Source organism: Solanum dulcamara, chromosome 12, assembly GCF_947179165.1.
Source record: "Solanum dulcamara chromosome 12, daSolDulc1.2, whole genome shotgun sequence".
In the NCBI taxonomy this organism is placed as follows: Eukaryota; Viridiplantae; Streptophyta; class Magnoliopsida; order Solanales; family Solanaceae; genus Solanum; species Solanum dulcamara.
The window spans coordinates 1,721,887-1,738,561 of NC_077248.1; the positions used below are offsets into that span (position 1 = coordinate 1,721,887).

The 16,675-nt window shown below is 33.1% G+C and overlaps 3 protein-coding genes across 3 annotated transcripts; 1 reads left to right on the forward strand and 2 right to left on the reverse strand.

Moving 5' to 3' along the window:
* Positions 1-799: 799 nt before the first annotated feature.
* LOC129876511 (mitochondrial fission 1 protein A-like) lies at positions 800-4,015 on the reverse strand. Its single transcript, XM_055951965.1, has 5 exons — positions 3,700-4,015; positions 2,293-2,431; positions 1,425-1,546; positions 1,198-1,261; positions 800-1,110 (listed from the first exon to the last, which is right to left on the reverse strand). The coding sequence occupies exons 1-5, from the start codon at positions 3,790-3,792 to the stop codon at positions 1,025-1,027; spliced, it is 504 nt and encodes a 167-aa protein (XP_055807940.1). The 5' UTR covers positions 3,793-4,015; the 3' UTR covers positions 800-1,024.
* A 3,618-nt stretch (positions 4,016-7,633) lies between these two features.
* LOC129877413 (uncharacterized protein At3g28850-like) lies at positions 7,634-9,617 on the reverse strand. Its single transcript, XM_055952911.1, has one exon. The coding sequence runs from the start codon at positions 9,190-9,192 to the stop codon at positions 7,888-7,890; it is 1,305 nt and encodes a 434-aa protein (XP_055808886.1). The 5' UTR covers positions 9,193-9,617; the 3' UTR covers positions 7,634-7,887.
* A 4,523-nt stretch (positions 9,618-14,140) lies between these two features.
* Positions 14,141-15,870, forward strand: LOC129876790 (acyltransferase Pun1-like). Its single transcript, XM_055952284.1, has 3 exons — positions 14,141-14,554; positions 15,308-15,365; positions 15,542-15,870. The coding sequence occupies exons 1-3, from the start codon at positions 14,141-14,143 to the stop codon at positions 15,868-15,870; spliced, it is 801 nt and encodes a 266-aa protein (XP_055808259.1).
* Positions 15,871-16,675: the final 805 nt, after the last annotated feature.

Consider the following 16,675-nt stretch of genomic DNA (forward strand, 5'->3'; position numbering starts at 1 on the left):
CGAAGAATGGGATACTGATTGACAAACAGAAAGAGTAGACTTGGCTAGTTATATACACTCATTCATCATCTGGACTTTGAAGTTATGTTGCTCAAAATCTTCAAAAATAACGCCGGGTGCATGTCAAAAGAGTGCGGATCTGTCAATCTGACATGGGTGCAACAATTTTTTTAAAGAGTTTGAGCAACATATTTTGTAGTTTTATCTGAATGCATGGAAAAAGGATATTTCATGGACAAATATGCCTTAGTTTGGGGCAGAAGATGCTATTGTGCCTCCCTTTGTTTATTTGTATTTGGAATCATTGGTGAATTTGTTCATTATTATCCAAGCAGTCAATATCACTGGAACAAATGATAAATATTTTAACTGTGATTGGCATTTATGAGAAGAATATTTATTTTACCCTTATGGATTTGGCATTTGGTTCTTCAACATTTTTATAACATATACTAGCCGTCTGCTAGGAACTAGAATCTTATTTCGAAGCAATCTCTCGAGTTTTTCCTTAGAATATGCCAAGCTTGCATAGTTTGACCCCTTTCATGAATTTGTTGTTAATGTAAATTTTGACTAAAATATATTCCTTACTAATATGAATATTTAATAGATGGCAAGTGATTGTATTTGAAGAGTTGGTTTTACAAGTGATAACTCAATTGGACAAAGAATTTGTAGAGTCAAGGTTAATACTGTTTACCTGTGTTTTTCACACAGTTATTAACAAATATCAAAGAAAAATTTACATGACATTTATATAACTAGTAATTCTATAGTGAGTCTTTAACCAAACGAGCAATTAATCACCAGAATTCAGTGGCCTGTCATTATTCTATTGAACATTCACTGACTCCCTCTAAACGAGTCGAAGAGAAGAAAAAGGCCGGGAATGGTAAAGAAACGAACAAATATGGTTCATTCATCTTCTTTTTGTCAATTGAAACTCGGATTTTTGTGGCATTGTAATGAGTAGTTAATAACCTCAGATGGTTGTTTTGGTAAAGATTGATAGAGCAGTCCAAGATCATGTTCTTCGGACCAATGATGCTACAATCCCACCAGCAATCAGTCCTATAGTAGCCACAGTAATTCCTATACCAATGACACCATCTGCATCGCATAGACACAAATGAATCCAAATTGCTATGTTGATATAGAAAATCGAGCAAGCAAGGAAAAGAAGTCTCGGGTCATTACCCTTAGTAATTCTATCTTCAATAGCCTTCTTAAGAGACAAAGCTTGTCTCCAATCTGGTGCAATCTAACGGAAAGAGAAAACTTTTAGCAAACTAAATAGGGTGATTAAATTCCGATTGTCTCAAATGATCGATAAATAGCAGGTTGATTTTGGGAGCTTGTTATATGAGTTGAGTAGAGAGTTCACAGCAAAGTGACTAAGAACAGTAAAAAGATTAGGACCAAACCTCCAGACATTGTACTGTAAGCTCTCTGCTCCTTGAATATTCACCGCTTCTGTAATATCCAACAGCTAAAAGATAAAGCTTTTCTCGCTGCTGTAGTAGACTACTTGAGTTGGCAAGTGAAGCTGGAGAAGGAATAAAAGAAGCAAAAGAGATGATGGTCTTTATAAATTGAACCCTCAAGGACGTTATTCTTTAGACACATAAACATCAAATCAAAAAGAAAAATAAAATGATTTTAAGCAACAAAAGCCCAAAAGAGTTGAAAGTAACAGTACCATGAACCAATGAACAGAATCAGAGTAATTTTGCGACGATTCAACAGTAACATGATTGCTGTAATATGTTACATGTTCTTGACTCTATGAATTTTACTTCCTGAGTCCATTTATATGGAGCAGTCTAATATAGTTACTACTACTAAATGACAAATTCTGTTACACTACAAGAGAAATAACAGAAGACTGTCTCAACAATGTCCTTCAAGTATGGGAACTCCATGAATGTGTTTCACTTTAGAATTTCAAAGAGCATCATGCTAGATAATTAAAATCTGAAAGCGTTGATCAAAAAATGACAAGTTTGCATAAGAAGAAAACTAAAGGAGAATTTCGGAAGTTCCTCAACCACATCTTCCATGCGAGTAATAACACAGAAAAATTTGATGCCGCTAAGATGAGTGACTAAGATCATTATGCGTATATGTCCACGAATATTGAGATCTATGGAAACTAGGAGTTAAATGATGAAAATAGATAGTCGGCGGTAGTATCACAATTCACAAGCATTACTAGATAATCTGAAATATGTAAAAGCAAGTCAAGCGACAATTTGGAACATAAAGTAGGAAATAGATCTGACTAATTTTCACCCTCAAGCATAGCTATCCCTCGTTGCACATCTTCAGGTCGTTTAGAATGAACAAGGGCCCACGACAATCTCATAATACTTTCATCCTTTCCTTCATCAGAGGCACTTTCTGTAGCATCTGCAACTTCTCTCTCACAGCCCTAGTCAATATGCATAGGCACATAAGACTAAGCACCAAAGCAATATAGTACAATAACGCTTCATTTTTTTATTCTCAGTACAAGTCAATTTGTTCAACTTCTCTCTTGTATTTTATCTTGTGAGACAAAATTAGACCAAATATTTTTTATATGTTGTTGCAAATATTGTTCAGGGCAACCAAGTAAGGCCACTACTGCATGCTGATACAAGCAAAAGCACCACTTCATCTTTCTAAGTAACAAGATTAAAATGGATAACACATAGTATCTCCAATGCTAAACTTTAAATCCACTAGTGAGAACGGTATCATCCAACAGACTCTTCCTTATTAATAACACAATTTTCTACTGTCAATTAAAAAAACAGATCTTTCTTCAAAGTTCCTGCAACTTAAAGCAACATATTTCTCATCAACTCTTTATTCTCAATAACAAATTCTTTAGATGTTAGTCAAAACTTTTTTATGGTTCCTGCAATCCAAAGCAAGAGTTTTCTTATATAAATGGTCAAATAATAGCAAAAGACTAAATAAAGGCATGACCAACTGCCAACTACTCCCGCCATTTTAATTTGCTCATCTTACTTTCCTTTTTAATCCGTTTCAAAAAGAACGTCTCGTTTCTTTTTTTGACAATTCTTAAATTTAACTTTCCACGTGACACGTTTAAGACCACAAGATTAAAGAATATTTTGATACATTTTACATATTTTTAGTTTCAGACTACAAGATTCAAAAGTCTTTTTTACTTTCTTAAATTCCGTGTTAAATCAAAACCAAACAAACAAATTGAAATTTGGCAAAGAACCTCCACAAGACCCAAATCAAAACTCTTCTAAAATAAAAAGTAAGGTAGAAGGCAAGCTACAGCTTCGGCCCAACCCAGTTGTGTTTGCTCAAACAATATACTTGAAATAAAAAGTTCATTAAATATGTACACATATTAAGAATTCAATTATTAGCCCTTGAAGTTGTCGTTCTAAATTCCAAAATCTATAAAGTTGAAATCTTGGCTCCAACCACAATTACCCACTTATCAGCAAAAAAAAATGATAAATACACATGATACCTCAAATTACTCAACAACAACAACATACAAGTCCCACAAGTGGAATACGGAGATGATAAGTGTGCGCAGAACTTATCACTATCTCGTGAGGCAGAGCTTTGGAGCCCCAAAATCCCAAAACATTAAAAACATCAAATATGAATGTAAAGATCAATGCTTTTACGAAAATTTATGACAGTGGGTCATTCAAGAATGCTTACAACAACAATGTCAGGAGAGGTCCAAGGAAGCTGGTCCCCTCCATTGATGAAAGTAACTATTGGCCCAAAGAATCGGTTGATTTTGGCCTCCATTTTCGATTCTGGGTTTTCAAATCCACCAATTACAAAGCCCTAATTAGCGTAATGGTAAAGCTCAAATTTTTATAGGTTTTGCCTTTTTCTTCAGCGGAAAAATGGAACTGATATTTGGGTTAGGAACTGAAATTTTGCAAAAATTTCGGGATTATAGTTCACTATATTGGTTCTAATTTTAAGCATCATGTAGATAAAAAGTGTTAATACTTGTTCAACAAATTATTTTAGAAATGTTTTTGTAGATTTTGCATATTATTTTTATCAACTAAATGTATTCTTGAGATACCAGTGTATATCCTTGTTTTATATTTTGATTTCCGTCTATTTTTTAGCATAAGACCTAAATAGTGCACTTTAAAATAAATACACGTAGATTTTAAAATAAATACATGTGAATTTTAAAAATAAATACACGTGGATTTTAAAATAAATACATGTGGATTTTAAAAATAACTTTTAACTTTGACAGTGAACAAGTAAGTATTTTAACTATCCAACACTTAAATAAAAAGCACTTGAATATTGCCCTCAATTTTACGTGCGTAACTTGGGTGTTTTTCATGCATTTAGCCAAGTAAGATTCGAGTGTTTTTTTTTTGTTTAAGTGTTGGATAGTTTAAATATCTACTTGTGCACTATCACAGTTAAAGGTCAAACTTATAATTCGAAGCCAAATTAAGAATCCAATTTATGTAGAACTTATATCTAGACACCTCAACTCGTTCTTGAGACATATGATGCTAACGTGATATTTCAATTTTGAAATTATATAAGTGTTCAACTGACACGAGATGAGTTGAGGTATCTAGAGGTACATCCTCATTGTCAATTAAGTTTAAATTAAAATATTAATTTATATATTATGCCTAAATTTTTTTCATAATCAAAACTTCTCATTAGCATGTATTTCATTAGTTATATCACACAATAACAAACTCTTGACATAACATCAAGAATGTATGAAATGCTTTAAAACTAAGAAATAGTAATGATATGATCAGTATTAGAATGTAGAGAAATTAGTGTATTCCCATTCGTTATTTATTTATTTATTATTTTCATTCATCTCACCTTGTTAAAGAATCATCAGATAGAGGGAATTTTAAATGTTTAAATTAAAGTAAAAGCTTTTAGCAAAAGATGAACAAAATGCAAAAAAGTAACTTTGGGTCTCGTTAAACTTGCATGCTTTTTTATAGACAGGTTGGGATAAAAGGCTCAATTCTAATAAAGTGCCTTTTTTATTAATAACTAATAAAGTCCCCTTTTGTTATAGAAATACAATGGTTCTTCATTGGAATTGTTATTGTCTAAAAAAATTCAAATAAGTTTATATTGTCGTGTCATTCCATCAATTATTTTAAAGTTTTGAATTGAACGCTCAGATTTTTTCATATGTATCAATTACTTGTTTGCGTAATTATGTCTTTCGTAATGTTCTCTAAAAATGCTTGAATTCTTTCATATGTATCAAAATCTAATCTCGATAAGAAACAATCGATCAACATCCCCATGTGTAATTCATAAATGTGTTAGAAAAATGCATTTATCCTTCATCGATCGTACAAGATTTTTATAAAGTGATTTATAATGTCGCAGGTCACTCCACTCATAGCTTAAATTTTTGGATTGAATACTCATTTTCTCTTTTTGACAAACCTTACCCTCAATTAGAATGGAATATTAAGTACATTTTTTTGGCCTACAAGTTGGGTGTCTAAAGCTTGTCCAAAGTTATACTTAGCCAAACAATTAACTTATGGTACAATAATGAGGTTCTGGTCTTGTGGACCAGACACAATGATAGATTTCCAATGTATTGCCACCATCCCTAGGATGTCTTTATGCATCTCTCCTTTTCATCTTTTTCTTTTTTGTCCAGAATGATGGTTACTGTTCAGCCTCTTCTCTGTTCTCAATTTGAAAATTCATAATTTGACATTGCTAAGTTTGAGGACTAAAGAGGGGGTGTTATTAAAATATCTACAAAAACTAAAGGCTAAATATATCGACGGCCCTTAAAAAAAAGGCATAATACATAAACAAATACTCAAAGTTGGCCTCGGCTGACAAGTAAACACTTGAACTTTAAGTCTGCACATCTAGATACCTCAACTCGTCTCCATTGTATCAGTTGAATGCTTCAACTTACAAAATGATCATTTTGACACTAAAAAAATCTAAGTGTCGCGTCAGGATCGAGTGTCCATGAGACACAATGGGGAAGAGTTGGAGTGTTTGGTTGCTAGTTGAGACTAAGTTGAGGGGAAAGTTCAAGTGTTTACATGTCATCTGAGGCCAAATTTGAGGTTTTTATGCCTTTTTTTTAATATATAATTGTGGTGTCCAAATCAACTTATTATATTTCGACTAATTTCAGAGGTGCCTACTACCTCTCACCATCACAAACACTAGCTAATTCTATCCATTGAAGGTTTTGACAGATAGAAAAGAAATCACCTAGTATTTTTGCCATTCCTGGAATTTGAACATGGAATTTCATCTCTTCTTATGCTAACATTAAACATTCTAAAAATTCTCTCTGCCATGAAGAGCATAAGAAGCCAGTAAAGGATGTGAACCCTTCTACCACAACAGTGCCTTTCTACTTGAATTAGTGTTACTATTGACTTCTGACCAACTTCCAAGTTTTTATATCAAAACACTAACATGCTGATATATACTACCAGCTTACATACACCCCACAAAAATATGGGAAAGCTTCAAAGCAACTCATCAAACAAATTCAATTTTTATAAAGGAGGTGTCTAGACTGGTCTGCGTGCACCTTAACTATTTCACCAAGTATGTGCTACAACATCCCACTAGCACATGTATCAAATAACTCTTCCTTCCAAGGCTTAGGCAAATGGAAAGGACTCAAGTTGTTATTCATCTGAGAAACTAATCAAGCAAATTAATTGGTACCTCCTTTAAGGGAAAACAGAAATTTGTATATTGCAAGAGGTTATGCAGCAATGGAGCATCGCTCTATGACAACAAAGGATGGCGGATAAAAGCATTTCACTTTCTTAATACACCAAACAAAACACGAAATATCTGCACCATGATAAGAGAAGATAATACAGAAGCAGAACGAAGTCGCCTAGCCCTGAATATTATGGCATAATAGCTTTACAGTTATCTTGTTAGAAATATGTATCCTCAAAATCATAAGAAGAGAACTCCCAATTCAGTTCAGTCTGAGAAAGGGACATTACCTTCCGGAAAATATTATCCGTAGAATTTGTTTTTGCAAGTCTTTTGGACTTCACCACCACTTGAGGTTGCCATGTGGTCTGACAGTGCAAGATAGAGCACATGGAAAAGAGAATGACTAATAAATCTACTCTGAGGCCAAGCACTCTATCATAGAAAGAAATCTACAAATATTATCAGTCATTCCAAACTGATGAAGTTGCACCATGTTAGTTAATGATAGACATCTACAGAGAAATATTTCTCTCCATTAACAATAGTAATTCAATTTCAGCCAAAATCTGCAAGAACTAACTCAAGACCTAATCAGAAAAGTTGTTCATCTTCATATCTTGAGACTGTAAATTGATTTAGGTACTTCCATTCCAACAATCAGCTTATCAAGTTCATATGTCGTAATCCATAAAATATTATATCAACAACGCAAAGTTAATAGCATCTAAATAGAGGTAGTAAACCAAAGAAGGAATTTCCAAACATGAATCCATGAGCTTAAAACAGTTGATACTAACTACATGATGCAGAGAGAAAACAAACTTGTCGGAATATTTGATAATGTAGCTTACCGATGGTACAAATCTCTAAGAGTACCACGAATACTTCCACACAAAATAGAAGAAACAACAACATTTCCAAATCACATACTTGTTCAGCACTGGGCAAGCAAAGAACATAGTGTTGAGAGTTTATTACTTTTTGAGTTGTTCAAAAAGAAAATGAACACAATTTTCCAAGGCTAGAGAATATGGACACTTGAAATCGGTCTACAAGAGGACACTGCACATTTCAAAATTAATACATAAGTAGTAACATAAATGCATAGACCTCTAATAAAATAGTGGAATCATGTACATGACAAATGCGAATCAATATTCATGGGCAACAGCCAGGGCATCGAATCAATCCATTTTCGTTACAGCTGGGGCACCTCCTCAACTTCCCTTCCTCCTCTTCAAATACTTTTCGACTCCCACTGCAATTTGGGCAGGGTACAAACCTTGCATCACCACAGCTTTCACAAACAAAACTAGAACGCTGAACTGCAAAGCCTTCCACAAGCTTAGCCAGCTCTCCAGCCTCATGAAGTTGCTTAATCTCTTCTGCACCACCAATATTCTTTCCTCCAATAAACACCTGGGGCAAGCTAACTGCTTTTCCTTCCAAAACGCTTTGCAACTCTTTTCTATATGATGAATCCATAGATACATCTCTTTCGTCCACACATACCTGAAAACCTCTAAAGATCGTTCGCACTGTGCAGCATTCTTCATAAGTCTTCCTGATTCCTCTTAAACTAGTAAAATACAGAACAATCTTATCCTCTGTACCCTTTAAATGGACATCATTACCAGGCAACAATGAGCTTAATAAACTTGCATTACTCGACTCTAACTCCATCGCACTAACAATTTCAGGCGTTAGTTTATCCTCCTTACCCTTTAAATCAAAATCATTCCCATCCAACAAACTTGTGTTACTTGACTCTAACTCTATCGAACTAACAATTTCGGGCTTTGGACAATATTCTGACTCTTTGTACACAAATCTTTTGGAAGACAATGCTTGTCTATAGCTTGAAGCTACATTAGGATCCATTTTAGCAAGCAATTGTTCCTCAGACAAATGCTTCCATAACGGCTTCGAATCTGAGTGCTCAACAAACTCATAGGTTTTTTCCAACTCATTTGTATCTAACTCACTTTGGATATCAAGACTCTTGGACTTAACCTTTCTAGGGGACTCAATCTTGGACTGTACCATATGGAAATCAAAATCATCAAGTCCTTCCATGAGCTCCCAAGTGTTGATTACTGAATCAGGAGATAAAGGGTCTTGTGGGTCAGTCCCATTTAGGGATTTTATCATTTGGGTAGTAGGGTTCTTTAAATTTCCACCATAGAAATTAGGGTTAGGGTTAGGGTATGGATTTTGGGGGTCAATTAATACAAGGGAACCATAAGTGGTGGAAGTAAGAGAAACCAAATGATTTGTGTCTCCTTTGCACATAGCAGGATGATGAACCAAAGGAGTAGGAAGAGAAAGGGTTCTTGAAACTGGAGTTGAGGATGAATCTGAGTATGAATATGGAGATTGTGAATGTGAAGAAGATGAAGAATTCCATGGATTTTGTAGATCTGTTGTAACAAAATCATAGGAACGAGAAGCAGAACAACCCATTAATGGATTAGTCAATAAAAAATGGATCTTTTGAACTAAATCCAAGCAACACAGAGATAAAAATGAAATCTTTGAACAGAAAACAAGAACCCCACAGGAAAAAAAATGAATCTTTTTAGCTCAAAACAACAACTTAACAGAACAAAATGAAATCTTTGAACAAAAAACAAGAACCCCACAGAAAAAAATGATTTTTTTAGCACAAAACAACAACTTAACTGGTAAAAAATAATATCTTTGAGCAGAGAACAAGAACTTAATGGACAAAAACGAGGTTGTCTAGCAGGAACAAGAAGAGAAAATTTTGAACAGAAAGCAAGAAACTAGTCACCGAAACATTTAAGTCTTTTGGCAGAAAGCATTGAGGTGAAAAGACAAAAAAATGAAAATCTTTTGGCAGAAAGCAGGAGATTTTACAAGGAAAAAAAATGATATTTTTGACAGAAAGAAGAAATTCTTTTTGGGATAAAAGGGGCTATAGTTGTCAAAGTACAGTTGGGAAGATGACGAATTGAATAACAGAAAAGATTGGAAATAAATGCAAGTTATGGTAGCTTTGGGAAGTTAACATACTAACAGCCAACTTTCCAGCTTAAATAAATGCTTAATGGAGTAGTAATATTAAAATATTAGTACTATTATAATCATACCTATTAAAATAAACAAAATAAAATATAGGCATATCTTTGTATTACACTCATTCTTTATAATAACGTTATGTTCTCAATCTATAACAATATTTCATCAAAGCAGTAAAAAAAAAACAAATAAATAAGGACATTGTTATAAAGAAGTTTGAATGTATTTTAAAGATATCAACAACAATTGCGATAAAATGATAACACTAATAAATACTATTTCATCTCATATTAAAGTTTTAGATATAAAAGCACATTTGTTTAAAAGCGTTTTATACTTTAATGTGAAATTTTTTTAATGTAAATTTAAATTTCATTGGAAGGATCTTAATACGAATATTGAATACAGGAACCAAATATATTACTATATTTTAAAGATGGTAAAATTTATAGAGAAAATCAATACTTTGTGACGAAGATAGAATCCTATTTTAAAAAAAGGAAGAAGATTATTGTAAGTATGAAAAGAATATCTTCAATTACTTGAGCAATCTACATATGACTAATTCAAATGCACAATTTATTCTTCTTTCCTCTTTGAAAAAAATCCAATTAATTCAATATTTAATGAAGGGTAGCCACTTATTTAGGAAATATTATCATAATATACGATAAAATCAAGTGTTTTATGCTGAGAATATTGAAAAAATTACTGTTTTCTCGAATCTTTATTTTGTTAATTTTATATTATCAAAATATCATAATGGCTGTGGGGTTTATAACCACGTTTCATTTAATGTTAATTATTACTAAATCATTAATTAATATAGTCCAAGTATTCAACAACTGTCCGAAGAAAAAGTAAGCATTGATTAATGATTGAGCAAACACCATGTGAATTCAATTGTCTACATAGTATACGCACACGATTTCATTAATTATTTTAATTATCAATTACTCTTTTCGTTCCATATTAGATGGACATTTTTAATTTTACACGATGATTAAAAAATTATTAATATATTAAAAGATTTTACCATTTTGTCCTTTGTTTATATCAATGCAATATACATAGAGTTTATAAATAGTTAGTATTGAGAATTGTTTACATTCAAAAGGTCATATTAATTGTAGGGGTAAAACAGAAAAAAATAATTAATTTTATTTTAATTTACTAAGTGATCAAGTAATATAAGATAAATATTTTTAATAAGATATCCATCTAATATGGAACGGAGGGAGTAATAATGAGCATTTCTCCATTCCGTTCTTGTTTGATGAATATCATTAATTTCTAATACGTTATTTTATTGGGCTAGATATCAGCCCAAAATTTGATGGACTAAGTCAATAAATAGGTAAGTCAATTAATCAGCCCAAATTTGTAAGGATTGAACGGATTATGATTTCATAGACTAGTTTCACCATCTCTAGCTACGCCTATCGAATCACGCAGCTAGTTAGAACTATTACTAATAATTGTATTATTTAAAGCAAAATTTTATATTTATAGATGATATTTGATGGATATAGATTTCACGTGAACTCATATATTATACAGTAGATCTGATATAATAGAAAACAACAATTAAATTGGACTTGAAGAACATACATTAAATAAATTTTACAAAACAATACAACATTAAATACCAGATACTATTTAATTAAAGATTTGTAATTGGACTAGCAAACTCAAGAAGCTTTGGATCTCTTTCAAATATAGCCTAATCTTGCTCGTCCAACCTGACTATGGCTTCAACTCCACCTCCACATTGGTTATCTATTAAATAAAATCACCTGCTGAAAGGCCCAGTTCCCATGCTCACTCTAATGGGCCTTCCCAACCAAAGTCCACTTTATATTCCCCCTTCCTCATTTCACTTACTAATTTTGAATAATTTACGTCTCTTTCGTTAAACCCTATTTAAAAGAATACTTGCAAATTCTAAATATTCTTTGCAAAAAGTATGATCAAACACAAATTCAATTTTATAAATTTTAAAAAGAAACTTACAGAAATTTCATTAATTTAGAAGCTAATTACTTAAATACACTCCAGTTTCCAATATTACGAATCTTATCATATTTTAGTGCATCCAGATATATGTATCTCGGGATACATTGAATCAAAATTAAACGTAATTTGTTTTAGATACACTGTATCCAAGTGGATTCACATGTATCTAAGATACATAGACGAATCTCGCTCGCCTCCCTCCTATCTCGCTCCCCACTCTCCTATGTATGTGGTATCACAAATACATGTGAATTACACCAGATACATACATATATATGTATTTAGTGTGATTCACATGATCTGGGATACATAACTATCTCGCTTGCCTCTCTCCCTATTTTAGTGTATCTGGTATCAAAAATACATGTATCTAGATAATTGATAGTAAGATATATAATTATTTTAAAAGTATAGATATAATTAGTATATATGTTATGAATGTAGGTCTAATAAGGTAGTTTTCCCAATCTATATCTATATATAATTAAAAGGAAGAAAGTCTAGCTTAGGATTATGCCAAGTGACAGTGTAGGATAAAGACATGTGATAGTTTTAGAACAAATTAGTTACGAATTTTAAAAAATTCAAATTATGACAGTAAATCATTCTGATGGTTATCCTTATCTTTAACAAAATAGTATCACGATGCATCAGTTATAACTACATGAAAAAAAAAATTTAAAAAAAATTCTTTAACCTGCACATTAACTACCTCTAACCATGGAAAAAACAATGAAAAAGAAGAGAAAAATAACGTAACCTAAACATTAACTACCCCCAGGCCCCATCCCACGTCCCAAATCCTACAAACTGCACATATTCCTTATCCCCATTTTCATGCACACACAAATGCTGATCTCTTTATAATGAGTGAACCAAACAAATGATATTTTCAAAGAATAAATATATCATAGAAAACGTCTGATGAATTTGAAACAGAGCAAGTGAATTTTTTTTAAATTTAAAATAAGTGAATTATTCAGAGTTCAAGAAAATTGTTGAGATTTTTTCCTTTCATATTTATCATTTATTAATGAGGTTCTTAAAGAGAATAGTTTGAAAATAATAAAAAAAGATAATAGTAAAAAGTAGTCTTTGATTTATGTTCTTAAATATTTTTCTTAAGAATGCGGCTTTTGTCGAGGTTGGGAGTAAGGTATCCTGGATCGAGGTTGGTTCGTCGAGAGTTGGATCTACTTGGGCCGGAATCGGGAGTCAGATCTCGAGTTGGATTGAGGTCGGTGTTTCAGGTTAGGATCAGGACATGATCGACTCCCTATCGTGACCTGGGACCAAACTTCTGACTCCGACTTGATATCATACTTCCGATCCTGACTTGGGGCCTAACCTCGACTCCCGACCCTGATCTCGACCCATGAACCAATTCTCGTTCCTCACCCCAATCCAAGACCTGACTTTAGTTCCAGACCTCAACCAAAGACCCAATTTCCATTTCTGATCGACCCCATCCTAAGATCCAACTTTTGACCTCAAGCTCAAGACCCAACATTTGACTCCGAATCTCAGGCCCTGATTCGAGACTCAACTACCTAACTTTAGATTCGAGACTTAACCTTGACCTTGACTCAGGGTTCGAGTATGTGTTAAAGGATGAAAATTCGGGTCCGATGTCATACCATTTTCTCAGATTATACCTAAATGTTTTTGGGACAATATTTTCTTTTTACTAACCAAATACAAAAAAACACTTAATAAAATCAAACATTTCCCTTCATACCAAACACACCCTTGGTAATCTCAAAAGAAACACACCCCTGATAATCTCAAAAGACTACTATAAACTTAAAAGAGATAACACTAACACTTTTATTTCACACACTCACCTACTCACACTTTCTATTTTTTTTCATAGATCATTTTTTTGCATTGTCTATGAATTACTCTTTCTACTAAATATAGCTTCTTACTCATTTTTTTTTTAACTGTTTGTCACAATTTTATTTTATTTTTGGAGCCAAAGAATTCACAGGCACATGTCTAAAATTATCACATAGAAGTATAGAACAGACCCACAATCCATACTCACAAGTCATAATGGCTTGCGTACTAGAACTAACCGTTCTTTAATTTAAAATTGTCTTAATTAATTTGGTAAGTTCATGGAATTAGTTCCAAACATGAACAGCTACTAGGGATTACCACCACAATGTATTGTAATCTCTACGTAACTAAATATTGTATTGCTAATATCTAAATAAATAAACTCATAAATTAAAAAAAATTGTCTCCGCCTCTCTATCTAGATGAGAACTACGATGTTATAGATGAATAGTTTTACTTTACTTAACCAAATAGAAAAGATTGTGGTTTTGGGTCAAGACTTGAAAGCATAATGGTGTCATCACTTGTTTCATTGATTTCCAAGAAAATAATCAAACCTTCTATTCTCACTCTTCCTTCTCTAAAATGTCACAAACTTTCCTTTGTTGATCAAGTTATGCATATGTCTATTTCCATGGCATTTTTCTACCCAAATTTTGGAAATTGTGAACCTACACATGTATCTCAAATTCTTGAAAAATCACTTTCTAAAGGTCTTTCATTTTATTATCCTTATGGTGGAAGGTTGAATAAGGATGATGGTAATTTTGTTGATTGTAATGATATGGGAGTTGAATTATCACACGTTCGTGTACATTGTCCCATGTCTCAAATTTTTACACAACCATACACCAATGCTGAACATGTTGTTTTTCCTGTTGAGCAACCTTACGGCTATAATGAAGGAAATTTAGCTACAACTCAGGTATGTTAATTTGAATTTTTGTTTTGTTTTGACCATCTATATTCAATTTAGGGATCACTGTTTAAGCCATACTTGGAGTGCGTAAAAATATTTTTACAAGTCTGTCCACTTTGAAACAATTTTAGATATGCACTATCTGAAGTTTCACATGCAACCGAAGTTCGGGCATATATGAATGAAGTTCAATTGTTTTTGTCTGAACTTTAACCACATATATAGCTAAATTCAGTCATTTTTACTATAATTTAGGTACTTTTATTTGAAATTTATGCACATACGGTTAAAGTTCAACCATTTTTGCCTTAACTTCAGATATGTTTGAACTCAACCATATATAATTGCAATCATTTTTGTTTGATCACTTAACTGCAGACACTAGATATCTAAAGTTGTTCCAGAATAGGTAGATGTGCAAAATATTTTTAAAGATAGCTACAAGTTAAATATCGATGTCCAAGGTGTACCTCGTGTAATTCTTACAACTAGTATTCCCTATTAATGATGTCAAATGAGCAAATTGAGCTAAATTTTTCAAGTTAAAATATGTGATGAGTGAATACATATGGAATTACTTGGGCCAACAATAATCATATACCGAGATCTAATGTAAGGATATGACACCTGAGCCTAACTCAACCCCAAAAGCTAGCTCATTAGGGGAAGATTGTCCAAGTCTATATAAGCAGACTATCAATCCATTTCCAAAGAAATGTGTGACTTTTACCCACTCTAACATCCCCTCTTCACGGCCAGGCCCAACTAAAGCATGGATCCAGAGCCCAAACGAGGATGAACTTGGCTCTGATACCATGTAAAAATATAACATCTGGATCTAACTCAACCTTAAAAGTTAACTTATGAGGAGAGGATTGCTCAAATTCATATAAGCAAACCACCGGTCCATTTTTCAATCAAGATGGAACTTTTACCCACTCTTACCTCGAATTTGGACGAGTCAAAAAGAGATGAGTTAATAAATGACTTGAGTGAAATGGATTGAGTCAAAATGGACTAAACAATGGATCAATACTATAGTTTGGTCATCCGTATTGCCAACTAATTCAGATCAGGTAAGCCATTTTGATTGCGGAGGAATAGCAATTGGTGGATGCTTATCACACAAGATCGGAGATGGTTGCACAGCCAGCAATTTCAACAATTGGGGAATTTTGAGCCGTGATATAAGTGCAACACTGTCTCCTCACTTTGTTGGAGAATCCATTTACCCACAATCTGCTGATCCTTCTGTTGTATCAACTATAGAGCCAGACGATCCAAAAGAATATTTAGGGAAAAAAATTCATTTTCCCTGCTGATAAACTAAATGCACTGAAAGCCAAAATTGGGCATAAATCACAAGTACAAAATCCTACCCGTTCAGAAGTTGTGAGCTCGCTTCTTTACAAATGCGCTATAGATGCCAGAAAAGTGAATAATTCAGGTTCATTTAAACCATCTTCCTTCTTTCAAGTTGCAAATATGCGCCAAAGGCTCAACCCATCTTTGTCACACGACGCATTAGGAAATATTATATCTGGTTATTGTAAATTATTCGAAATTGGTACGCGAAATGAGGAAGGGGAAATTGAATCTTCATGCTGAGGAGGAAAATGTGGTTATCAAAGAAGTAACTGAATCAATTGAAAAAGGAAATACACCATTTCATAGCAGCAATGAAATTGATGATTTTGTTTGTAGTAGTTTGATTGCGTTCCCACTTTATAAAGTGGATTTTGGTTGGGGAAGGCCCATTAGAGTGAGCTTGGGAACTGGTTCTTTTAACAAGTGGTTTTATTTATTGGATAACCAAAGTGGAGGTGGAGTTGAAGCTATATTCATGTAGGATGAACAAGATTTGGCTATTATTAGAAAGAGATCCAGAGCTTCTTGAGTTTGCTACTCCAATTACAAATCTTTAATTAAAAACTATTTGGTTTTTGTTCGGTACTTATTTTCTTATGTTCGATACATGAGCAAAACAATATTATTTTAAAAATCTTTGTATATAAAATAGACAAATATTATGGAAGGTAGGGGTGGGGACTATAAGAGCAGGGGCTGAAAATGATGTGCGTTTTAGGGAAGGAGCGTACAAGAAACGTGGAATGCCACTTGTGGAAT